The sequence below is a fragment of the Geotrypetes seraphini genome, chromosome 2 (assembly GCF_902459505.1).
Source record: "Geotrypetes seraphini chromosome 2, aGeoSer1.1, whole genome shotgun sequence".
NCBI lineage: Eukaryota > Metazoa > Chordata > Amphibia > Gymnophiona > Dermophiidae > Geotrypetes > Geotrypetes seraphini.
The window spans coordinates 433,588,013-433,615,549 of NC_047085.1; the positions used below are offsets into that span (position 1 = coordinate 433,588,013).

A 27,537-nucleotide genomic window follows, 5' to 3' on the forward strand; every position below is an offset into this window, starting at 1 on the left:
TAGTAAGGAGAAGACATGGCACCCTTTTTGTGAAGTTCACAGCAGTGTCCTGTAAGGTACCCCAATATTTAGGTGCCATGTCTGGGTGTTCAGTCCATCACTTTGCAGACCCCTCCCACATCCAACAGGGCTTGTTCTAGGCATTTTTGACTTGGACAAAAAGTTGGACGGAAATGTGGTATAAAGATGGACGATTTAGCGGCTTGGATGATCAGATGGGCATGATGTATAATTAGACGATTTTCAAAACAAAAAAATTTTGGATGTATTTTTCGAAAATGTGTCCTAGGCTGTTTTTTTACTTTGGACAACTTGCAACTTAGACGCAAATGGACTTAGACGTCCCTTTTGATTATGCCCCTCCACATGTAATCAGTCTACAGTTGATAAAAGTTAAGGAAAAGAGTTAAAGAAAGAGCTGGGAATAATGACACAGATAGCAGAGCGAGAGCATGGAAAGGAAAGTAAAAAAAAAGAAATAAATAGAGGGCATTTAGCAATTATTTCATAAGAGGTCGTCACTCTGTATATGCAGAACATGTGCCTTTCCTTTAGATGATTCATACTAAATTAAACCATATCCAGAAAAGAAACAACAACAAAGGAAAGATACAGAAAGAAAGGCTAGATGAACAGATAACAGTCATGTAGAGCATATTATGCTGATGTATGGCACAAACCCTCATGGAATTATATAACCAATTGTCTCGTTTACATGTCAGGCTTTCTTGTTTGAGTCATGCCATTCTGTGTAAGTCTTTCATCAAAGGTGCTTGAGGTTATCATGTACAATTTCCCCACAGACTGATTCAAGCTTCCAAGAATGAGACATAATTATGAGCTGACAAATATCTCAATGGATATTTAAAGGAAGCTCTGAACTGAAATCAGCACACAAGCTTTTTCCAGCTTTTTATGGAAGATGTTTACCAATACAGATGATTTCATTTATAAATCCAATAGCCACAAAAGAAGTTCTGGGAAACAGAACTTTGAGAAAAAAAAAAACCAACCAGATTTATTTTTAATAATAATGCTCTCAAAATTCACATTAGAAATCAAGGGAAAAAAAGACATATACAGCATATTTCCATAAATTTCCAACTCACTCTACAGTACACCCTGCATTGCACTTTGAGATTCTGTGGCTGCTTCTAGCTTGCCTCTCCATAAATAGCCCATCCTTGTACCTTATTGAGAGGCTGCCTTACCTGCTGTAGAATAGAGATCCCTATTGTACTGTTTTCTTCAAGAAAGAAAGTTAAACCTTAACTTCCCTGACTCATGTGCTAGGTTCTCCTACCCAGGCTCCTGCCATGCTATGCTGGTTTTGCCCCTAACAGGAATGTCTCACTTGTTGATGGAAAACAGAGAAAAATGAAGGCAGATATATGCCAGTATTCTATAAGATGTATGTTTAAGGGCTCCTTTTATCAAGCCGTGCTAGCGAGGTTAACGCGCGCGATGTTTCATCAGGCGTTAACCCCCGCACTGGCCTAAAAACTACTGCCTGCTCAAGGGAGGCGGTAGCGGCTAGCGCAGCCGGCGGTTTAGCGCACGTTAAACCACTAGCGCGGCTTGATAAAAGGAGCCCTAAGTGTTTGCCATGCTCCTGACCCACCCATGCCCATTGCCCCCTTAAAATTGCACACTATGGATTTTGTACATGCAATATATACTCCTAGTAAAATTCTGCATAAAAAATTTCAAAAATTGCATGCAAAAGAAAATCCAAATTCTGGCCACAAAATTTACAAATTCTGTAAGTTTGACAAAATTTAAACAATTTTTTGCTAATTATCATCCAGAATTTCAGTACAATTCAGTATTTTAATTAAATTATACTAGCGAAAACCAAGAGCCTGCATATCTCTCACCCCTGCCCCCAGCCAGAATCTCTCTCGCCCCTGTGCCACCTCCAGCCAACATCTCAGATACATGGAGCAATCCATCTGGCATGCCACAAGGATCACCGCTATCCCCTTTGCTCTTCAATGTTTACATGTCCTCATTGGGTGCACAACTATCCCAGCTGGGGATAAAACTATTTAGCTACGCTGACGACTTCACGATAATCATCCCATTTACCAACTCTGTCTCAGAAGTCACCCCCAAAGCAACAGAAGTATTAAATTGGATGGAGCAATGGATGACCGAATTCAGACTAAAACTAAACTCAGAGAAAACAAAATTTTTCATAGCAGTGCCATACCCACTCGATACTAAAGCACCGATGTGCATCAACAACATTAGTTATCCAATTCAACCCACTATGAAGATATTGGGTGTAACACTGGACCAAAACTTGACCATGAAAGACCAGGTAGACTCCTTGATCAGAAAAATCTTTCACACCCTCTGGAAACTTCGGTCCATCAGAGCTTACTTCGATGCCTCATCATTTTGAATTCTAGTACAATCCCTTATTCTGAGTCAACTCGATTATTGTAATATCGCCTACTTGGCACTCCCCCAGAAGTACATGCGGCGATTGCAACTAGTTCAAAATACAGCGGTTAGCCTACTTTGTGGACTGAAGAAGTTTGATCATGTGACACCTTCCTATCGACTTTTACACTGGCTACCGATGGAGGCACGTGTGAAATTCAAGTTTGGTTGTTTTTGCTTCAAGGTACTATATGGCTTAGCCCCTAAATACATAACAGACCTTTTCTCTTTCTCAACCAACAGACACAAGCGAAACTCACACCTGAACTTCGTTTCTCCACCGGTTAGAGGTTGTAAATTTAAAAGTCATCATCAACATCTTCTCGCACATCAAGCAGTATTATGGGGTAAAGATCTTGAACAATTGCTTGTGCCTACTACCTATGGAGAATTTAGGAAACGCCTGAAAACACATCTATTCCTGAAATACTTAGGAAACCAAACTATTCAATCTTAGTCCTTAACAACTAAGCGCAAGAACCACCTGTCGCTAAATCTGTACTTTGTTTATTCATTCAATCTGTAACTTTGTTTATTCACTCAATCTGTAACATTTCTAATCATTGTAAACCGCATAGAACTTCACGGTCCTGCGGTATATAAACTTATTATTATTATTATTATTATTATCTCTCTCAACCCTGTCGCCCCCCAGGTCAGCATTTCTCACTCTCTCACCCCTGTCCCCTCCCAGCCAGCATCATTCACTCTCTACCCATTGTCCCCAATGTAACATTCCTACCCACTACCTCTGTGATGGCAATTTTAGCTAATGGCAACCTACTGCCAGCTCTGCAGACTTTCCTCTCCTGCAGTCCCGCCAAAGAAAGAGGAAGTGACATCATCGATGGTAGAAGGAAGCCTGCAGAGTTCAAACAGACTGCCCGAAGATGTTGCCGGTAGTGGTTTGGACCACAGCGATGGAGTACCAACCCCACACCAAAATCTGCGCAGACCTCGGTTAATTCTGCATCCTTGAGGAATTCTGCACAAATTCTGCATTGCACAGTAGCGCAGAATTCCACTAGGAGTAAATATACAGAATCCCAACTATAGCTAGTTACACATGTAACTCCTCATTCATGCCAATTAGTACTAATTAAGACCAAGTATTGATTGTTAATGCCAATTAGTGAATTAGGTTACATATGTAACTAACAGTATTCTGTAACTTGTATGTACAACTTAGTATGTGAAGCATAAAATTATGAATACAAGTTTATGTAAAATGTAAGCAGTTAAAGTGGGATAGTTACATGTGTAAATCATGAATAGGGCTGTTCTATAAATCCCAGGCACCATGTGGGCATGCACAAATAGCACATAAATGCACAAAACGAAGGAACTATGCTAGGCAGCATTCTATAAATGTGCCTCATAGGTGCATATAGGTGCCATGGCATGCATATTTAGGTCTACAATCACATCTCCTAGAACATCATTCCTCTTCATGTATAGTATACAGTTCAATATACTTCAATTTTGGGAACTTTTATGTGATATTAAAAATGGTGTATGATTACTGAGGAATATTGATGATTCACCCCTTTCGGTGACCGTTGATAGCAAGTTGATGGAAAGTGGAACTGATTTCATATAAGGTAAGTATATCTTTCTTGCCAGAATTGATGGTTTTTGAACTGGGGTGGTTTTTTTTTTGTGAATTGGAGTGTAAACAGTGCAATGATTGAAAAAGGGTGCCTTTCACATTTGTTGGGAAAATGGATACAAGCTACTGAGGAGACAGCCATTTTCTGAGCACACAAATTTTTTTAAATAAAATTAAACTATATTGAACTGTATATTATAGAAGAGGAATGCTGTTCTAGGAGATGTGATTGTAGATATATTCAACCTGGGACTGTGAAAATTGTCTCCTGTATTTCCTGTGACTGTATATGCATATTTAGATGTCAAAAAAGGAGATGCACTTGAGGCAGAGAGTGGGCTTGAAAGGGCATAACTGGAAAGTGGGAACACATGGCCTGTTCCATAAACAGCTCACTAGTGTGTGATGTTAATGGATGTATCCAAATGTATGCCTCCTACTTATAGTAACTAACAGAAACAGAAAGCATCTCCTTTGACCCCTGTGTATTGGTGACTTTGGCTGCTGCTTTGCTTCCCTGTTCTTGCTGTACCTATCCAGTACCCTGACCTCTACCACTACTAATCATGTCTATAGCACTATTAGATGTATGCACTGCTGTACACATTATATGCAGGTACTTTCTTTGTCCCTAGTGGGCTCACAATCTAAGTTTTTATATCTGGGACAATGCAGGGTTAGGTGACTTGCCCAGGGTCACAAAGAGCCCAGTTCCCCAAGATCACTCCATTGCACTAACCATTCCAACTCTAACTTTTACCAACCTTTCGTACCTCCTCATCACCCACCACCAACTTTCACATACTTTTAATCCCTTGTCCTCCATCCTTTTTATATCTTTTTGAAGATGCGGCCTCCAGAATTGTGCACAATATTCTAGTCTTATACAAGGGCATCAAAAAGATATAAAAAGGAAGGAGTCGCAAGATGGCCGACGGTCCCGGACGCTGAGTAGCACGCCGGAGAAGACTGATTTGAAATTTTTCTTTTGGAGTGTTTACTTACTTGAGATGCCGAAGAGGAGAGGCCGCAGCGCCGCTGGAGCCTCGCGGCGTTCAGCGGTCCCCTCTTTCGGCAATATTGAAGAGCTCCTGCGTCGGATGCAGGATATCCCGGCAGCGTCGGAATCCCCCCCACTGGAGACGCCTCAGAGAGGCGGAAATGAGGTGATTTCCTTGGGGCTAGAAACTACGCTCAGCCCCGACGCTAGGGCACCTCCCCCACCTCCTCAGGTTACCAGCTCCCCACGAGTGGAGGAGCTCCCGGAAGGAGGCAAGCACCTACCCTCGGAGGCCATGAAGAACAGAGAGGGGAGCGTGGAAATGGACTCCCTGAGTTTTCAGGTGAGTCCAAGAAATACCGAGGATTTGGAAACATCAGGGAACATTTCAGCCCAGCAGAAGGATTGCCAGAATCAGCTGATAACCGGTGAGACTATTCAAATTTTCAATCCTTCATATGTTATTGAAAAACCCAGAGAAGTAACACTGGACTCAATCTGGGATTTAGTTGCTGACCTAGCCAAGTCTGTTAAACCCCAGCTTTTGCAGCTGGAAAATAAAATTACTCTTCAAGAAAATGATATAAAAGTTGAAATTGAGGAATCTAAGAACTCAATTGTGAATATACAACAGGAGTTAAAAGCATCAAAACAGCTTAATGAAGTAATGGTAAAAGATAACACAAGTTTGCGCAGAAAATTGGAAACTTTGGAGAACTTTTCTCGTAATAATAATCTCCGTTTGATTAATTTTCCTAAGATAGCCTCTGTGACACCTAGAGATATGTTTAAACGTTATTTGGTAGAGATTTTGGGTATTCCAGAGGATACATTATCGCCATTTACTCAAGTATATTACTTACCAATGAAAACTACTAAATTACCACTTAAACAACAGGAGGATAGTCAACCACTTGATGTTTCAGCAATCTTGGAACTTTCGGACAGAGAGCTTGCATCTCCGGCAACATTGCTTCTTACGGTGGCTCTTGCACCAGATAAAAACTGGTTGCTTAGATTGTACTTTAGAAATAAAATGAAAGAATTTCTTGGACATAAAATATTAATGTTCCCAGATTTGGCAAGGGAAACTCAGAGAAGAAGGCGAGAATTTCTTTTGATGAAGCCAGGTGTTATATCTCTTGGAGGGATTTTTTTCCTACGACACCCTTGTAAATGTGTAATACAGTACCACATGAAGAAATATGTATTCTTTGAGCCATTCCAGTTGACAGCTTTTCTGGCAGGAACTCGACTGGATGAAGGGAAATCAAGCGAGGTGTAATTGAATAAATGATATCCTTCCTCAGCTAAGAGACTTTGTTTTCCTAATATTTGAATTGATATTTATTAATATCTGTTAATATGTCCGCCTCATCCTTCTTGGATCTAATATAGAGGACTTGAGCTGAATTTAAGCTAAACATTTATTATTATTTAGTTGATTATTATGTATTTTACCTATGAGTATTATTTCTTGCTTTTCTTCAACTTTCTGTACAAGTGGATACTTGATTTATAAAATGTAAAATTTGATAAATATAAAATAAAAATAAAAAAAAAGGAAGGAGTCAGTCTAAAGGAAGACTACTAAAATGGTGCATGGTCCTCATCATAAGGAGATTTAAAGATTTCAATTTGTATACTTTGGAGGAAAGGTGGGAGAGGGGAAATATGATAAAGACGTTTAAATACCTATGTAATTTAAATGTGCATAAGTCGAGTCTCTTTCATTTGAAAGAAAACTCTGCAATGAGAGATCATAGGATGAAGTAAAGAACATAAGAACATAAGAATTGCCACTGCTGGGTTGGACCAGTGGTCCATCGTGCCCAGCAGTCCGCTCACACGGCAGCCTTTGGGTCAAAGACCAGTGCTCTAACTGACACTAGCTCTACCTGTGTTCGTTCTGGTTCAGCAAGGAACTCGTCCAACCTTGTCTTGAATCCCTGGAGGGTGTTTTTCCCTATACCAGATTCCGGAAGAGCATTTCAGTTCTTCACCACTCTCTGGGTGAAGAAGAACTTCCTTACGTTTGTACAGAATCTATCCCCTTTTAACTTCAGAGAGTGCCCTCTCATTCTCTCTACCTTGGAGAGGGTGAACAACCTGTCTTTATCTACTAAGTCTATTCCCTTCATTATCTTGAATGTTTCGATCATGTCCCCTCTCAGTCTCCTCTTTTCAAGGGAGAAGAAGCCCAGTTTCTCTAATCTCTCACTGTACGGCAACTCTTCCAGCCCCTTAACCATTTTAGTCGCTCTTTTCTGGACCCTTTCGAGTAGTACTGTGTCCTGTCTCATGTACGGCAACCAGTGTTGGATGCAGTATTCCAGGTGAGGCGTACCATGGCACAGTACAGTGGCATGATAACCTTCTCCAATCTGTTCGTAATCCCCTTCTTAATCATTCCTAGCATTCTGTTCACCCTTTTTTTCCGCTGCCACACATTGTGCAGATGGCTTTATTGACTTGTTGACCAGTACTCCCAAGTCTCTTTCCTGGGGAGTCACTCCAAGTACTGCACCGGACATCCTGTATTAGTATATAAGATTTTTGTTACCGACATGCATCACCTTACACTTATCCACGTTAAACCTCATTTGCCATGTCACGGCCCATTTCTCGAGTATGTTTATGTCCTGTTGCAGGTCTTCACAATCCTCCTGCCTTTTCACTACTCTGAATAACTTCGTATTGTTTGTTGTACCAATTTCCAGGTCATTTATAAATATGTTGAAGAGCACGGGTCCAAGCACCGAACCCTGTGCACTCCACTCGTGACGCTTTTCCAGTCTGAGTATTGTCTATTTACCCCGACTCTCTGTTTGTTATCTAACCAGTTTTTAATCCACGTGAGTATTTCACCCTCAATTCCATGGCTCACAATTTTTCAAAGCAGTCGTTCATGCGGAACCTTGTCAAATGCCTTCTGAAAATCTAGATATAAGATGTCGACCGGGTCACCCTTGTCTATCTGCCTGTTTACTCCCTCAAAGAAATGCAGCAAGTTCGTCAAGCAAGATCTTCCTTTGCTGAAGCTGGTCCTCATCAGATTGTGTTCGTCAAGGTGATCCATGATGCGGTCCTTTATCAGCGCCTCTATCATCTTTCCCGGTATTGAGGTCAGACTCACTGATATGTAGTTTCCCGGATCTCCCCTTGAACCTTTCTTGAAGATTGGCATAACATTCGCCACTTTCCAGTCTTCCGGAATCCTTCCTGATTTGATCAACAGATTGGCTATTAGTTGAAGCAGTTCAGCTATAGCCCCTTTCAGTTCCTTGATTACCCTCGGATGGATGTCATCCGGTCCTGGGGATTTATTGTTTTTAAGCCTATCAATCTGCCTGCATATCTCTTCTAGACCGTCAACCTTGTCAGTTTTCTGTCTTTGCTTCCTGCATATAGCCTGTCGGCTTCCGGCATATTGTGTATATCCTCTTTGGTAAATGCAGATGCAAAAAATGTGTTCATTTTGTCGGGAATGGCTTTGTCCTCCTTTAGCACTCCCTTTATTCCATGGTCATCCAACAGACCCACCATTTCCTTCGTGGGTCGTTTCTCCTTAATATATCGAGAGAACGGCTTGAATTTTTTTGCCTCCTTGGCTATTTTTTCCTCGTAGTCTCTTTTGGCCCCTCTTACCACCTTATGGCATCTGTTTTGATATTGATAGGCTTCGTAGTAATCTAAGGAAATACTTTTTTTCAGAAAGGGTGGTAGATACATAGAACAGTCTCCCAGAAGAGGTGGTGGAGACAGAGACTGTGTATGAATTCAAAAGGGCCTGGGATAGGCTCGTGGGATCTCTCGGAGAAAGAGATAATGATTACTGTGGATGGGCAGACTAGATGGGCCATTTGGCCCATCATGTGTCTATGTTTCTCTCCCTTTCAATACTTCACCATACCCACTCTCTGTAACTGTGTGAGGGGCAAATGTGTATCCCTTCTTCCATTGCATAGTCCTGTGTGCCACTGGATCTTATCTTGTCATTGTTTCTCTGTGCATTAGGTATGTTTCAGTAACACCGGATTTGTCAGTCTGCTACCAATCCTGTCTATCCCTGTTTGTGGTTGACACTGTTGTCCACATTCTGTGCTATAGGTGGGCACTATTCCTGGGCCCAGGTGGCAGTTACAGGTAGTGATCACTGGTGGTGGCTACAAGTACCACAGCAAAGTGAATGGCACTGTGGAAAAGATCAGCAGCTATCCCTGCATTATCATGTTGAAACCAACACCATATATTCCAATGATTAGATAACAGGGGGACAGAGTAACCAATTTGCTAGCCCAACAAACCTGTTCTGTAGCTCAGGGGGAGACACACCTGTATCCACTCTCAGTGATGATCTACCCTGCTGTTTGTGAAACCTTCACATAGTACACAGGCTTCCAGTGTTGCATTTTTCCTTCTTAGGGAAACTGTTTATTCTGGGAGATACACATGACCATGTTGGGTTGAGATCCCATAGGTGCACTGTTGAATATGGAACATTCTGTGCCCATGTGTGTATGGTGTATGGTGCCTAGCCCATCTACTGGGAATTTATTGGGGGCTTCATAGTTCACATGGGAGGTGAGTACAGTGTGGCCTAGATCATCATGGAAAGCACAATTCTTAATAATTGTAGAGTTTCACATCAACATGGATGACTTTAGACAGACCTAATCTGAGCACAGTAATTCCAGGCACTGATTCATATAACCTTGTAAAAGCCATCATGTTTGGGGCACAGGCAGTTAGCTTAGCCGGGATATTCCATTGCACTGTTCTACCCAAAATTATACTAGGAAGGTCTTTGGGCCAGAGCTGTGTGCCCCTGATGAAGCTGGGCACCAAGGCTGCAAAGGCATGCTGGCGTACATTTCAGTCTGCTTTTGTAGATTATAGATTGTAGGGTAGCCAAAATAGGCAAATCACTATTTCTTGGAATAAATATATTCAAATATGAATCCAAAATATATGTTATGAATATGCTCAAGACAGACTTATTTGAAGAACACTGGAAAATACAATAATAGAGCTGGGATTAAAAATTTTCAGGCTCAATTTATATTGTCATTTTATGATGCTAACAAGAAGAGACTCTAAGTTTGGTCAAGTGGAGATTACAAATCAATGAAATATCTCTTGGCAGCATGGTGAAGTATATATTTCTTAGAAAAAAAAAACCCCTCTACTTTTCTCATCTAGCAATCATTTTTACCTAGACAAGATTTATGTTCAGATGAGAATACCACTCCAATCAGTTCTACGCAAAGTAATAAATTATAAATACTAGCACTGCGATATATGAATGCATTCATCACCTTATACTTGCATAAAGGCTGTAATTTTAAACATTGCTTTCTACAGAAATTATAGTTTTAAGAAGTATTTGAAAGGGACACTGTTAAGAAATGATTAATGTGATGAATTGGCAGAAACTAGACTCCTCTACCTTTGTTCAATGGAAAAATGAGTTCCAGATGTTGAAATTTGAAAGATGGGATGCTACACAGAACCAATTGTTTCAGCAAGTTTAGTGCCCAGCATGGGAAGCTCCCACAAAGAGTATGTAGTCTACTGCTAAATGAATAGTATAGGTATCAAAGGATATGTCATTTGCTGTTTATTTTCTTATCTGAAACCACTGCTAGGCTGTTTTGCATTATATTAGGAGGACCTAAGAACATAAGAATTGTTGCTGCTGGGTCAGACCAGTGGTCCATCGTGACCAGCAGTCCTCTCATGCAGCGGCCCCCAGGTCAAAGACCAATGCCCTAACCGAGACCAGCCCTACCTGCGTTCATTCTGGTTCAGCAGGAACTCGTCCAACCTTGTCTTGAATCCCTGGAGGGTGTTTTCCTCTATAACAGACTCCGGAAGAGCATTTCACTTCTCCACCACTCTCTGAGTGAAGAAGAACTTCCTTACGTTTGTATGGAATCTAACCCCTTTTAACTTCAGAGAGTGCCCTCTCATTCTCTCTACCTTGGAGAGGGTGAACAACCTGTCTTTATCTATTAAGTCTATTCCCTTCATTATCTTGAACGTTTCGATCATGTCCCCTCTCAATCTCCTCTTTTCAAGGGAGAATAGGCCCAGCTTCTCTAATCTCTCACTGTACGGCAACTCCTCCAGCCCCTTAACCATTTTAGTCGCTCTTCTCTGGACCCTTTCAAGTAGTACCGTGTCCTTCTTCATGGACAGTGAGCAATACTGGAAGCAGTATTCCAGGTGAGGGCATACCATGGCCCAGTACAGTGGCATGATAACCTTCTCCAATCTGTTTGTGATCCCCTTCTTAATCATTCCTAGCATTCTGTTTGCCCTTTTTGCCACCGCACGCACTGTGCAGACGGCTTCATCGACTTGTCAACCAGTACTCCCAGGTCTCTTTCCTTGGGGGTCTCTCCAAGTACCGCCTCGGGCATCTTGTATTCGTGTATGGGATTTTTGATACTGACATTCATTACCTTACACTTATCCACGTTGAACCTCATTTGTCATGTCATTGCCCATTTCTCGAGCGTGGTTATGTGGTGTTGCAGATCTTCACAATCCCCCTGAGTCTTCACTACTCTGAATAACTTTGTATCGTCCGCAAATTTGATCACCTCACTCGTCATACCCATTTACAGATCATTTATGAATATGTTGAAGAGCACGGGTCCAAGCACTGAGCCCTGCGGCACCCCACTGGTAACGTTCTTCCAGTCCAAGTATTGTCCATTTATCCCCACTCTCTGTTTCCTATCCGCTAGCCAGTTTTAATCCACGTGAGTATTTCACCCTCTATTCCATGGTTCTCAATTTTATTGTAGAGTGAGAGGGTGTGGATAACTGTACTATCTTGCTCCACAGAAGGAACATCACAGAGAAGGAATTTTGGTAAGTGTGTGGGAATGGGAGAGGAGAAAAATATGATAATAACATTTTAAGTAAATGGAGGTATAGAGGGACATTTTCAATGGGAGGTCTAAGTCTGAGGTTGGGCATTTCAGACATTCAAGCAGCCAGCATTCTTAGCAAACAGTTCACAGACAGCTGAGCACAGCAGAGGGACACGCTTAAGAGGTACTGTAGTGAATGTCACATAAAAGTCCAAGGTACACATGTCACTATAACCTGCTTATGTTGTATGGTGAGCACTCCAAAATTCACCCAAAACTTACTGCACCCACCTGTACACCACAACAATAGCCCTTATGCCTGCAGGTGTCATCTTTATGTAGGTACAATAGGTTTTGGAGGGCTTGCCATACAATACAATCAAATTATTGCAAAATCAGACCTAAACTAAACTAAACTAAACCTTAAGTTTGTATACCGCATCATCTCCATAAAGATAGAGCTTGACATGGTTTACAGGTAATTCAATAAATGAGGGAAGGACATAATAAGAAATTAGAGGTTATGAAGAGGATAGCTAGCTTTACATTTTAAATAGATAGCTTTATGTTTTGGAGAAAAGCCAGATTTTCAGATGCTTTTGGAATAATTAGAATGAGCCTAGGTTCCGCAGTGGGGCAGGGAGGTTATTCCAAAGCTCAGTGAATTTGAAGAAAAGGGATTTCCCTAATTTACCTGCATACATTACACCTTTTAACGAGGGGAAAGATAGTTTGAGTATATGGGCAGATCTGGTAGGTTAGGTCTCGAAGAATTCCAGGATAGTGGGATTAGGGGAGGAAGAATGCCATGTAGGATCTTGAAAATTAGGCAGGTACATTTAAAGTGAATCCTAGAAATCACCGGAAGCCAGTGAAGTTTTGACAGAAGCGGGGAAACATGATCGAATTTGCTTTTTGCGAAGATCAACCTAGCCGCAGTGTTCTGGATCCGCTGAAGTCTAAAGATTTTTCTTGGTTAGACTTAGATAGATGGAATTACAATAGTCCAGTCTGGAAAGAATGATTGATTGTACAAGGACAGCAAAATGTTGTTGGCGGAAGCAGGATCTCACTTTCCTCAACATGTGAAAACTAAAAAAACATTTTTTTACCAGAGAGTTGAGATGATCATTAAAGGAAAGTGTAAAGTCAATAATGATGCCCAAAACTTTGCTTGAGAATTCGATCTGCAGTGTGGGACCAGAAGGTAGTGGAATGAGCGTGGGTAACTGATCTAATTTTGGGCCAAGCCAGAGTAGTTTTGTTTTGGACTCATTCAGCTTCATTTGTACAGAGAGGGCCCAGGATTGGAGTCTCGTTATACAAGCTGTTATATTTTCGGTGAGGTTAGTGAAGTTCAAATCTATCTTAAGAAGGACAAAGATGTCATCTGCATATGTAAATAGAGTTTCAAAGGGAGATAGATGGAAGAATTTCAAAGAAGACATATAAATGTTGAAAAGAAGAGGGGACAGGGGTGATCCCTGGGGAACACCACATAGCGGTCTCCAAGGAGAAGACATGGTTCCATTCATGTTAACAGTTTAAGAGCAGGATCGTAAAAATTTCGAGAACCAGTCTAAGACTGTGGAATCAATGCCTATGTCAAAAAGTTGGTAAATTAGGATATCGTGGTGGACAACATCAAAGGCTGCAGATAGATCGAATTGTAGTAGGATAGCAAACTTATTACGAGATTGAAGTTGTTGAATCTTTGAGATTAAAGAGGCCAGCAGGGATTCAGTGCTGAAACTGGGTCTGAAGCCATATTGGCAAGGTAATAGAATGGAGAATCTCTCTAAGTAAGATGAGAGCTGAGTCGATATAATAGCCTCGAGCATTTTGGTCAGGAGAGGAATATTTGCTATAGGACGATAGCTGGAAGGGGAGGATGGGTATAGACCAGCTTTTTTCAGTAATGGGGTCAGGGCTATCTGTCCCATTTGTATGAAAATGGGCCAGATAATAAGTCTGAGTTGATAAGTCTGGTGAGAGATGAAATAGCCTGTGCGGGAATATTCTCGTAAAGGTAGGAACATTTGCAGGATCTTAATTTGTGGCACAGTTTAGAGACCTGGGCTTCGGATACATGCTCAAAGACTGTCCAGGATCTGTCTACTGGGATAGGGTTAGTGTCGCTGGGCACCAGAGAATTATAAGTGACTGCTGATGGAAAAGAGCTTCTTATAGTAGCAACCTTTTCGTTGAAGAATTTTGCTAGGTCGTCCACTGCTGGAGAGGAGGGGAGAATAGAGGAGTCATTTTTAGAGGTTAAGAAGAGCCAGATGTTAAACAATGTGCTGCTTTGGTTATTGGATCTGGTGATTTTGTCACCGTAGAAATTCTTCCTTGCTGTTTTTAGTACTGTATTGTAGAACTTGATACTGTCCCTCCAGGACTGTCTATCTGCAGGGGATTTAGATTTTTTTCCATTTATGCTCCAGTACTTGGCATTTCTGCTTCAGTTCTCTGTGGTACGGAAGATACCAGGGGACCTTATGGGACCTGGGACTTTTAATGTGACGTTCACTGCAGTAGCCCTTAGAGTGCCCCTCTGCTCTACTGTGGAGATGCAAATGAGTCACGTGAATTTGTAAGACAGGCTGGAAAGTACTGTTTTTTTCACGTTTGGGTGGTGGTGGGGGGGGGTCAGTGACCACTGGGGAATAAGATGGGGGGTCATGCCTTAATCTCTCCAGTGGTCATCTGGTCAGTTTGAGCACCTTTTTGATCCTTATTTGTTTGTTAAAATAGGTCTAGCTCCAAACATTACATTAGTGACTTTTATTCCACCATGCGGTTCAAGGCAGATTACAGAAGTTATCTGGACATTTCCAGGAGAGTTACAAAGTAGAGCGGGTTACTTTGGGGGAGATCTGGACAGTGTATCAGGGTCATTACAAGATAGATAATTTAGTTAGAAGGTTGTAGGATCTGGGGAAGATTGAAATGCTTCCTGCGGTGGTTCTCAATGCTGTCCTGGAGGACCCCCAGGCCAGTCTGATTTTCAAGATAGCCCTAATGAATATGCATGGAGCAGATTTGCATGCCTGACACCTCCATTATATGCAGATCTCTCTCATACATATTCATTAGGCTTATCCTGAAAACCCGACTGGTCTGGGGGTCCTCCAGGACAAGGTTGGGAACCACTGATCTAAATGGTGTCCCAGACATTTTGTTGAAAGTTTAATTATCTCTGCAGAATGTTCAAGTCCTAAACCTGCCCTAAGCCCACCCAAAACATGCCTCTAACACCCCCCTTAATATTTAGATGCACCGGAGAGAAAATGACCAGAAAGATGTATAGAAAATATGTTTTGAGAATGCCCATTTGGACGTTTTGACTAGTAAGATGCCCAAGTGCTGGTTTATGCTGTCTTTTGGACATCTATCTTTTTTGAAAATGAGCTCCATACTATATTATTTACTTTATCTAGGATTACATTATTTCCTGCTTACCTGGCTGAGATGTTTTCTCTAGCATTCTAGAATATGTGTGTTTACATTTGAGAGCCTTGTAAACATGCTTCCAGTCTGTAAAGTTGTAATGTTTGAATGACTTTGACTTAGTAAAATGCTACTACTAAAAATAAAAAGATTAATGTCATTTATTCTTAGTTCTTTTATAGGACAGACATGATCAGGCATTGGACAGTAAATTGTTTACATGCATATCATCTCTGTATTAAATAATTATCAGATCATTTTGCATATGTAAATGTGCTAATACGGCTGAAGTCCTCTGAAACCATATTAGAAAAAAAATAACCTAAAACTGTCATAAAGACTTGTGGGAGTAAAAAAAAAAACCCCCAAACCATTCCCTCCTTTCTTGGTGTAATGAAAACAACTTGCCTCTGCAGCAAAAGTCTATTCTCACTCAGCTCCCTGCAGATTTTGACTCTGGTACAGCTTTCATGTTCATGCATGAATAGGAAACAAATTCATAATAGATACACACCCACACCTTCCCAGTTTGAAGTGTTGTTTACTCTATGAGCATCTATTTGACCACTGGCATTGATTAACATGGGAAGCCGCACAACATATAGTATAGCTGACAGCCATGAAAGGAAAACTGAATAACTCTGAAATCCTCTTTGATCGGTTGTTTTGGGCTGGTTTATTTTTATTTATTGCTTATTTATTTATGTATTTGGGCTTGTCTCATATTATACTGAAACACAAAAATTGGGTATATAGCTAGACTTGGGAGCCCTTTTACTCAATGGCATGGTACATGGAAACAAGATAAACATCAAAAGTGGAGTGGGTATATAATTAAACACAAAATATTAAAATATTTTGTGTATAATTATATACCCGCCTCACTTTTGATGTTTATCTTGATAATAGTCTGGTGGAGTAGTTTGTCTTTTTTAAAGATAAATGGAAAGCCTGTGCAGTAACTGTTGGGGGTATGCCCAGCATCTTTCCATACGGAAGAAACCTTTACCACATAGTAAGCGTGGTGGCAGAAACTACAGATACATGCTCTGTAGCAGCATCAGTGACAACATGTGGAAAGTTCCGGCATAATAAATGCAAGGCTGAGTCTCACCCATAATCTGCCCATTTCCAATCCTATATGAGGTTAGCACATGAATTAGTGTGTGCTGTCATGCCAATGTGGAAACTACTGTATTACTGAGGCTATGACCTAGCACTAACTCATGTTGTAACGACATGTAATAGCGCCTATCTAGCAATTTCCCCAAAGAATATGCAATGTTTACAATTAATGCAAAATGCAGCAGTCAGACTAATCTTCGGGCTAAAGAAATTTGATCACGTGACATCTTACTACCGGCAGTTGCACTGGCTGCCCATGGAAGCGCGCGTAGTTTAAGTTCACCTGCCTTTGCTTTAAAGTACTATACGGACTAACCCCTAAATACATAACTGACCTTTACTCCCTCTCAGCCAACATAACTGACCTTTTCTCCCTCTCAGCCAACAGACACAAGAGAAGCTCACATTTGACTTTCATTTCCCCCCAGTTAGAGGATGTAAGCTAAAAAAACCACTATCAACACCTTCTCTCACATCAGGCAGCATTATGGGGTAAAGATCTAGAACAATTGCTCTCGCCCACTACTTATGAGAAATTCAGGAAGCGCTTAAAAACACATCTGTTCCTGATGTATCTAGATTGCTGACCCGTACATCTCTTTCTCCTCAATAACGGTTCCCTTGACCTCTTAACCACTTTCTCTCACCTCCTTTAAGTTCAATCAATTTGTACCTTTTTTTAATCTTATGTAAACCGCATAGAACTTCACGGTCCTGCGGTATATAAACTGTTATTATTATTATTATCATACAGTCTAGTAGAAGTTCCTCTAGGTTCAATATAACCATTAAATGTATTTGTCGTGAAACTGGCAAATAACTCACCTATGCCACACCAAATGCAAAAAAGGCAAAAACACCTGCTTTCGTCCATTATGCTTTAATATTTCAAACTAGTTCATCAGCCTCTTGGCAGGTTTGTTTCACTTTGAATATCAGCAACCAGGAAATACAAAAATGTTCACGTACTTTGCATTTGCTATTTTTTTGATTAGCCGATGAGGACAAAATAGGGCACACAGATTTGAAAATGGCAAGTAGATGCATTGTTTTCTTCATGTGACCTAAACATACTCAAAAAATTTCTTTTAAGTTGGCTAAAAGCATACTCATTGCAAACTTTTAGCTCAGGAAGACAATTTTTAGAGTATAGAGCAGTGATTCTCAAACTTGTCCTGGGGGACTCCCAGCCAGTCAGCTTTTCAGAATATACTTAATGAATATGCATGAGACAGATTTGCATATAATGGAAGTGACAGATATGCAAATCTGTCTCATGCGCACACTGTTCATCAGGTAAGTCTCTCTTATCTGTACCCTTCTCCTCTATGGCCAACTCCAGACTCTATCCTTTGTACTTTGCAGCACTGTATGCCGGAACAAACTGCCTGACTTGATACATCAAACTCTGTTTCTGGCAGCATTCAAATCTAGACTCAAAGTCCACTTCTTTGAAGCTGCTTTCAATTCCAAACTACAACCCACCTTCTAAGCACCAATATCTGTCATATCATTCCCTCTGTAAGTCCCCCACCAGAGCACTGTGCATTGATGCACCTTCTTGTCCAATCTGTCTGTCTTGACTAGATTGTAAGCTCTTTTGAGCAGGAAATGTCTCTTCTAATTTTTGATGTACTGCGCTGCTTATGTCTAGCAGTGCTATAGAAATGATTAATAGTAGTAGTAGTAGGACAGAGTCACATATTTCTCCCTTTATTGCTGTTCCTGCCATTATATTATTCTCTATGCCCTGTGAATGAGGATTTCTTCTAAATTTTACCAGAATCAATGTGCAGTTGAGTTTAGGATTCACAGATGCCAGGAACTATTCTGGCTAATTGTCGTCTACACAAGAAAGAAACACTATTTAGATTTCTGAACGGTTGTAGTTTAAATGGTGCACCAGGTGCCCAATTAGAAGATGAGGTTAAGAATTTTTAAGGAATATCTTAAAGATCTCAGCTCTGAGCTCTTCATCTTTTTCAGCACAGAGGTTGCTGTTAGATCAGAACACAGCTTTCACTAGTATTAGTGGGATTCAACTTTTATTTCTCACAGTTTCTGAGTATTTCATTTATTCTTATTCTTTTTTTTTTAATAACTTTGTGTTCTATAGCTATGGAGAGATCTCAGCCTACCATCTTTGGCTTTATTAAATTTTGTTCTTTTTCTGCCAGGCTGGATGATCACAGACAAGATGGAGCCTTGCCTAAAACTTATAATAATGTATCATGTCATTCAATGCTTTCTTAGGATGTGGGATACAGCATTTCAGTTGATTTATTCCTGTTGAAAGAATTCAGTCAGCCTCAGTTTAGTCCATGGGATAAAATACATTTTGGGTCACCACAGAAACAGTCTCAAATTGGGCTTGCTTCAGTAGGCTACCTGGCTTCTTTCTCATCTCCATGAAATTACATACTGTTCATACTGGTTACAGATTACTTTCATAAAAAAAGACCTGTGTTTGAGGTTACCACTTGCTGCATAGGCATGGCATAGGTTTTATGGGTGCTGCTGTCCTGGTAGTGCCTGCGGCTAGAGAGACATGGGAAGACAGAGATGACAGCTCCTGATTTAGTGCAGGAAAAGGCGGTTGGAGCATACCGCGAGTGATTTCCTTCACTCGTCGGCGCTCTGGCTGCTCTCTCCTGTCTCTCTGGCTGCCCTCTCCTGCCCGGTCATTCGCAGTTGGAAAATACTGTGAACGACTGAGACCGCAAATCTCCGACCGCAAATGGCTGGGGGAGCACTGTACTACCGACCTCCAGGGCAGTCCGAAGAGAAATGGAGAAATGACGGAGGAGATGAAACACGAATGCAAGGGAGGCAACACAGTTATCATGGGTGACTTCAATTATCCGGGGATAGACTGGAACCTAGGCAACTCCAGCTGCAGTAGGGAGACCAAATTCCTGGATGCTGTAGGCAATTGCTTCCTGGAACAACTTGTCAAGAAATATATGAGAAGAAATGCAATTCTGGACTTAATTCTAAATGGACTACGAGAACCGGCACAAGGTGTAGAAGTAGAAGGGATGCTGGGAAACAGTGATCAGAATATGAGCCACTTCAACCTGGACACATGAACAAAAAATCGATCCAGAACGACTGCCATGTCATTGAACTTCCGAAAAGGGAACTACGAAGAGATGAGAGCCATGGTGAGGAAGGAGATTAAGAAGAGGATAAGCACTATAAATACGCTAGAGCAAACATGGTCCCATTTTAAGGACACAGTCACCGAGGCACAAAATCTATATATACCGCAAATCAACAAGGGTTCCAAGAGGAAAAAGAACAAGGAACAGTGTGGCTCATGTAGCAGTGAAGAAAGCGATCAGACAAGACTTCGTTTAAGGAATGAAAAGGCCAAAAACAGACAAAAACTGGAAAAAGCACAAACAATATCAAAGTAAGTGCCCTAAGGCGATGAGACGGGCCAAAAGAGACTACGAGGAAAAAATAGCCTAGAAGGCAAAAAATTTTAAGCTGTTCTTTTGATATATTAAGGGGAAGGGGAAATGACCCACAAAAGAAGCAGTGGGGCCGTTAGATGACCATGGAAGTACTAAAGGAGGACAAAGACATTGCCAACAAACTGAACACATTTTTTGTGTCTGTATTTACCGAAGAAGATATATCCAATATACCAGAAGACGACAAGCTATACACAGGAAATGAAGAAAGGAAACTGACAGGGTCGACAGTCAGCCTAGAAGAGGTATGCAGGTAGATTGATAGGCTTAAAAACGATAAATCCCTGGGCCCCGACAGCATCCACCTGAGGGTAATCAAGGAACTGAAAGGGGTTATAGCTGAACTGCTTCAACTAATAGCCAATCTGTCGATCAAATCAGGAAAGATTCCGTAAGACAGGAAAATGGCGAATGTTACGCCGATCTTCAAGAAAGGTTCGAGGGGAGATCTGGGAAACTACAGAACAGCGAGTCTGACTTCGGTACCGGGAAAGATGGTAGAGGCGCTGATAAAGGACCACATCATTGATCATCTTGATGGACACAATCTGATGAGGACCAGCCAGCACGGCTTCAGCAAAGGAAAATCTTGCTTGACAAACTTGCTGCACTTCTTTGAGGGAGTAAACAGGCAGACAGACAAGGGTGACCCAGTCGACATCATTTATCTAGATTTTCAGAAGGCGTTCGATAAGGTCCCGTATGAATGCCTACTTTGAAAAATTGCGAGCCATGGAATCGAGGGTGATATACTCACGTGGATTAAAAACTGGTTGGCGAATAGGAAACAGAGAGTGGGGATAAATGGACAATACTCAGACTGGTAAAGTGTCATGAGTGGAATACCGCAGGGTTCGGTGCTTGGACCTGTGCTCTTCAACATATTTATAAATGACCTGAAAATTGGTACGACAAGTGAAGTGATTAAATTTGCAAATGATACAAAGTTATTCAGAGTAGTGAAGATGCAGGAGGATTGCGAAGACCTGCAACGGGACATAAATGTACTCGAGGAATGGGCCATGAAATGGCAAATGATGTTCAACATGGATAAGTGCAAGGTTATTCATGTCGGTAACAAAAATCATATGCATGAATACAGGATGTCTGGTGTTGTACTCGGAGAGAGCCCCCATGAAAGAGACTTGGGAGTACTTGTAGACAAGTCAATGAAACCGTCCACGCAATGTGTAGTGGCGGTAAAAAGGGTGAACATAATGCTAGGAATGATTAAGAAGGGGATCACAAACAGATCTGAGAAGGTTATCATGCCACTGTACCGGGCCATGGTGCACCCCCCACCTGGAATACTGAGTCCAACACTGGTTGCAGTACATGAAAAAGGACATAGTACTACTCGAAAGGGTCCAGAGAAGAGCGACAAAAATAGTTAAGGGACTGGAGGAGTTGCCGTACAATGAGAGGTTAGAGAAACTGGGCTTCTTCTCCCTTGAAAAGAGGAGACTGAGAGAGGATATGATCGAAACATTCAAAATATTGAAGGGAATTGACTTGAGAAAGAGAGATTGTTCACCCTCTCTAAGGTGAAGAGAACGAGAGGGTACTCTCTAATTGACATTAGGGCTATCCATGCAAACGTAAGGATGTTCTTCTTCACCCAGAGAGTGGTAGAAATCTGGAATGCTGTTATAAGGGAAAGCACCCTCCAGGGATTCAAGAAAGGGTTAGATAAGTTCCTGCTGAACCAGAACGTATGCAGGTAAGGCTAGTCTCAGTTAGGGCACTGGTCTTTGACCTATGGGCCACCGCATGAGCGGACTGCTGGGTACGATGGACCACTGGTCTGACCCAGCAGTGGCAATTCTTATGTTCTTATGTTCCCCTTCCTCAGTTTCTCTGTCGTGAGGCTCCTGTCTTTCAGGAAATGGGATTCTGTGCTTTAGTACGAGATTGTGCAGGATGAAGTCAACCAGGAAGCTCTGACATAGTTTTTTCTGGTTTATAGAGGAGTTTCCCTCCAGACATATCCAGTCACCTAAACATGTCATTAGCAGTTCAAATGCTCTTTCATGATGGCCCCAGTGTCCTAGTATGTCTCATGCAGGTTGGCATCTATGGGCTAGAGGTTCAGTGATTCTCATAGTTTGATTATCCCACCACCAACATCCACAGGCACAAAAATGATAACGGGAAACAGTACAGATGCTGACAACCAAAGGGACAGAACTCTCTCACACGCACATGCAGGAACAAAAACTACCTGAAGATAGGTTTGGAGTGGGAGATAATTCAAAACAATATGAATTGGCATAGGAAAGGTAGTTTCAAATATCATCTATTGTTTATTAAAACTTGATATACCGCCTTAGTTGTATCACAATTCAAAACGGTGTACAATAAAATCAAAATACAGTTTCATAATCCTGAAATGAGAAAGAGATCAAATTGTTTTGATGTTTTGGGAAGTATTTAACAGAGGATGGATTCAATGGTCATCCTATACTTTGGAATCATGAATCATTCTATCCTACTTTGGTCTCCTACTGCTAGGAGTCATTGGTGCTTTTTCTTGAGACAGATGGAATAAAAGCAGAAGGGGGACCACTCCTGCCCTGATTATCCCCCACTCCCGAGTTAAGTCCCGTGGATGCTTAGGTTCTCTGGGGATGGGGGAGAATCAGGTTTGAGTGAGAAGGACTTTGCAGAGGGTTTGGGGTATCATGATAGATTTGAGTCCATCAAGCCCAGTAGCCCGTTCTCACTGTGGCCAATCCAGGCCACTAGTACCTGGCCAAAACCCAAGGAGTAGCAATATTCCAGTTAGGAGGGGCTGTTTGTGAGGATTGCATTGAGGACATCAGATTGGATGGGGTAAGTTTTAGTGAGGTTGAGGTGGATCTCTTTGGGGGGGGACTGGACAGAAAAAAATATAAGGAGGCGCTGACATTACAGTTATTTATTCATTTTCTTTGCTTGGGCTGCTACCATGTTAATAATAATAATAACAGTTTATATACCGCAATACCGTTAAGTTCTATGTTACATACTCTGGCAGATAGTGGTGGTGCTCTTGCATGCTCTACCACTGCTTCCAACATGCTGCTCTTTCAGAAAGTGTCTGCCCTGTGTGGTAGATGAGGAGCAGATGATGGGCCCCCTGCTTTTAGTGCACAAGCTTTCAACTTACTGTGCACTTATTTTTGCACCTAATGCATGGCAATTGCAAACATTTACAACCGTTTAGTTAAAGGGCCCCATAGTGTGCCTTACTGCTGTAATTCAATTGCGATAGATGGTTGGAAAATTACTTAGTATTTTAAAGGTGGTGCAAGACTTGGGGCTCCTTTTACTTAAGTATGCTAGCGTTTTTTAGCGCTTGCAGCAGATTAGCGCACACTAACCCCGTACTACATGGCTAGAATTAACGCCAGCTCAATGCTGGCGTTAGCGTCTAGCATGTGCTATTCCTCGCGTTAAAGCCCTAACACAGCTTAGTAAAAGGAGCCCTTGGTCTTTTATCTGCATCTTTCTCACAGATTATATTGTTTGTAATTATATTAGGCTACATTACTTAGCGTCAATTTTTATTGGCACCTAATTTTTGGCTACCCCAATCAAATCAAATCAAAAACATGCTGACAGGAAACAATGAATCCAAACGTACACCAAAAATATTTGTCCGGTGTTATTATAAGTGATGTAAAATGTGCTCAGAGTTACAAAATGAGAGACCAGATGGTGGGTCAAGCCTCTTTTATCTCTCAATTATCACACATATTTAAAGAGCCCGATTGTGCTTTATATAAAAGCCTCATAGCATGAGAAAATAAGCATTGTACTTTGGCTTTACAGCAGGTATCAGGTTGGGCTTGACCCTCCATCTGGTCTCTCATTTTGTAACTCTGAGCACATTTTACAACACTTATAATAACACCGGACAAATATTTTTGCTGTCGGTTTTTGACCTAATTTTTGGCACTGTTTATAGAAATTCCCCCCAAAATGTTTGTGCCTCACATTTGCCCTATTGATATTTTAGACATGTATGGTTCTAAAAAAAAACAAACCCAAAAACCCCAAATGATCCTGCCCCACATAATCAGCTTCCATTTCTCCATAGATCTTAGAACAGGCTCTGTATTGCGAGATCCTGTTCTAAAATACTAGCCTCGACATCTCAATTCTGATTTCTATGTCCCTTCTAATATGCTGTTCCACACATTTGATGCACCTAAATGAAAGAAAGGTTACCATTGCTGCCATTGAGGACTAAAACGTATTCATTTTAGTTGCAATTCTTTTATAACCATGTTGTGTCCATATTTTCTTATTTTTATGTGTTTGTTTAGGATCAGTCCCACCACAGCCTTCAACATGTGGCTCTGAGTTGTTCACTTGTGTGTATGAGAAGCAGTGTGTGCCTCTGTCGGCAAAGTGCAATGGGAAAGATGATTGTAGAGATGGAACAGATGAAATGACTTGTCTCTCTGAAGACACCAGCACTCTGCCTCCATTGGTTTGCCAGGCGACTGAGCTGCAGTGTGCAAATCAAGAGTGTATCCCATCATTGTTCAAATGCGATGGAGTGCCTGACTGCCAGTTCAAGGAGGATGAGACCAATTGCAGTAAGTTCTTTCTAATTTGTGCTGTATTTGAAGTGGTCTGCTTTAATATGTTGAGAAAACCAAAAAAAACTCTGTGGAGCGATGATGTTCCTAAATGGACTTTATTTGAAAGTGTCAAAGTTCCAAAGGTACACTGAAATCATCCACATAAAATAATTTCATCCACATAAAAATAAATCATCCACATAGGAGCCTTAAAGGACCTAGTCCGCTAGGGATACAGGATCCAACACGGTCCGCATTTCGACAAAAAATCTTCTTCAGGGGTCCCTGGGGGTCCTATAAAGGTGAGTACGTGGGAAACAATTGTGTGGTGAACCGGAAGTGAGACACTGCTTGCATTTGCAATGGAAAAAGGGTCAATTCCTTTTGTTTTCTGCTTTAATATGTTGTCAGATTCTGCTTTTAGCACTAGGTCAAAGATATTAAAATAGATAGCTGAACCAATCAGGTAACACTATCCGCTCTTTTATGAAACTGCGATAGCAGTTTGTAGCGCAGAGAGCCACACTGAATGGCCCGCACTGCTCCCAACGCAGATAGGAACTCAATGAGCATCAGGAGCAGCGCGGCCCATTCAATGAGGCTCCCCATGTTAGAAATTGCTATCGCAGTTTCATAAAAGGAGGCCTATGTAATAATTTTCATTGTTCCTGGGTAATAATTGTTCTTTCTTAATTGTCTATGCCACAAAAGTATAGGAAATGGCTATCATTCCCCTCAAACTTTGGTTTTGTGACCAAGACATTGATATTTTGATATTCAACTTTTTTGCAGAACATTCCAGATTGATTCCAAGCTCAGTAAATTTAGGGGCTCTTTTGACTATCCTGGTCACAAAAGAAAGTTTTATGGAACTAATAGACATTTTCTAAACTTTTCAGGCAACTGCAATTAGGAAATTACACTTACTGCCCAGGAACAAAAAATTGTGTTACATAGTGTAATCTGAGATTAGTTACAGAAGGTGCACAAGACCAGAATCAGACATGCAAAGTAGAGGGGGTATTTTTCAAGGGCAATTTTGCACATAAAATTAGGTTTAGTGCAAATATACAAAAGTGCATATATGTATTGGGGAGATATTCCTTGGGGTGCAGTGTGCTCTTAACTATACTCTTCTGGATTTCCAAAATTACACATCTAGAAACATAAAAGCATGACGGCAGATAAAGGCCAAATAACCCATCAAGTCTGCTCATTGGTTCACAGTCATTCATGCGTGGGACAAAGCCGCGCCAACATTTGAGCCCACACAATTGCGCACAAGACTCCAGCGTGCCACCGGAAAAGTTAATTTAAAAGAGCTCCGACGGGGGGTGTGAGGGGGGAAACCCCCAGTTTAATTAATAGTGTTTACGCTGCCGTTGGGGGGAGTTTAGGGGGTTGGAACCACCCATTAAAGAGGAAACTTAACTTTTTCCTGATTTTTCCCCCCAACGGCAGCCAACGGCAGCGCGCACAGTATGAAGTAAAGTAGGGGGGTTCCCCTCCACACTCCCGTCAGAGCTCTTTAAAATTAACTTTTACAGCAGCGCGCTGGAGTCTTGCACCCAATTGTCTGGGCTGAAATGTCAGCGTGGCTATATGTATTTATGCCACATAGGTGTTTAAACTTCTGTAACAATCAATAAATACCTATCCTCTATAATAAAATCCTAAGCGCGCATGCGCGCTTAGGGTTTTGTGATCCCTGCCACCATGCTGTGTGCCTCTGTGCCGAATTCGATTTGCAGCGTGTGCAGAGATTTGAGAGGCGGTGGCGGTTTGTCTCCTGTGCTGCCGCTGCCAGGATGCCTCTTCTCACCCCTGGACCAGCAAACGCAGCAGTTGCAGGGCATTTGCTAGGCTGGCCCACTTCAATAATGTGAGGTAGGCCGGCCTAGCAAAAGCCCCGAGGCTGCTGCATTTGCAGGGGGAGCAGGGAAAGGAAAAGGGGTACTACTGGACAGGAGGATCGGGTAAGGGGTGCTGCTGGACGGGGGGGAAGTAAAAGGAAGGGAGAAGGCCTACTGCTAGACAGGGGGGAGGTAAAAGGAAGGGAGAAGGGCTGCTGCTGGACAGGGGGAGCAGGGAAGAGGTGCTGCTGGACAGTGGGTAGGTAAAATGAAGGGCGAAGGGCTGCTGCTGGGCAGGGGGAGCAGGGAAGGGGTGCTGCTGGACATGGAGGAGGTAAAAGGAAGGGCTACTGCTGGACAGGGGGAGCAGGCAAGGAGTGGTGGTGGACAGCCGAGGAAAAAGAGAGACAGAAAGAAAGAAAAACAGACAGACAGAAAGCGGCCAAGGAGAGAGAGAGAAAGAAAGAAAGAAAGATAGACACACACATCTATTCTAGCACCCGTTAATGTAACGGACTTAAAGGCTAGTGTGGCATAAATACACATAAGATGAGTGACATAAGGTGAGTGACATTTTTTACAAACTATTTAAACTTCTCTATCTTATCCCCTCTCCCACCTTTCCTCCAAAGTATGCATATCGAGATCTTTGAGTCTGTCCCCATACACCTTATGATGAAGACCACCGGCCATCCAGGACCTACTCCTTCCTATTTTTATCTTTTTGAAAGTGTGATCTCCAGAATTGTACACAGTATTCTAAATGAAGTCTCATCAGAGTCTTATATAAGGGCATTAATACCTCCTTTTTCCTACTGGCCATTCCTCTCCCTGTGCAGCCAAGCATTCTTCTGGCTTTTGCTGTTGCCTTTTCAACCTATTTGGCTACCTTAAGATCATCATATTTTCACACCCAAGTCCCGTTCCTCTTTTATGCACAAAAGTTCTTCACTCCCTAAACTGTACTGTTCCCTCGGGTTTCTGCAGTTCAAATGCATGACCTTGCATTTCTTAGTATTAAATCTTAGCTGTCAAATTTCAGATTATTCTTCAAGCTTCACTAGGTCTTTCCTCATGTTATTCACACTATCAGGGATGTCTACTCTATTGCAGATTTT

General features: G+C 41.7%; 1 protein-coding gene across 1 annotated transcript in view; it reads left to right on the top strand.

The window, feature by feature from the left end:
• MALRD1 (MAM and LDL receptor class A domain containing 1) overlaps positions 1-27,537 on the top strand; it is a gene marked incomplete at its 3' end in the record, with an annotated part of 701,795 nt that overhangs the window by 532,690 nt on the left and 141,568 nt on the right. The window contains exon 37 of the mRNA XM_033932884.1: positions 24,306-24,581. Coding sequence (XP_033788775.1) covers positions 24,306-24,581 — 276 coding nt within the window. The remainder of the gene's footprint in view (positions 1-24,305; positions 24,582-27,537) is intronic.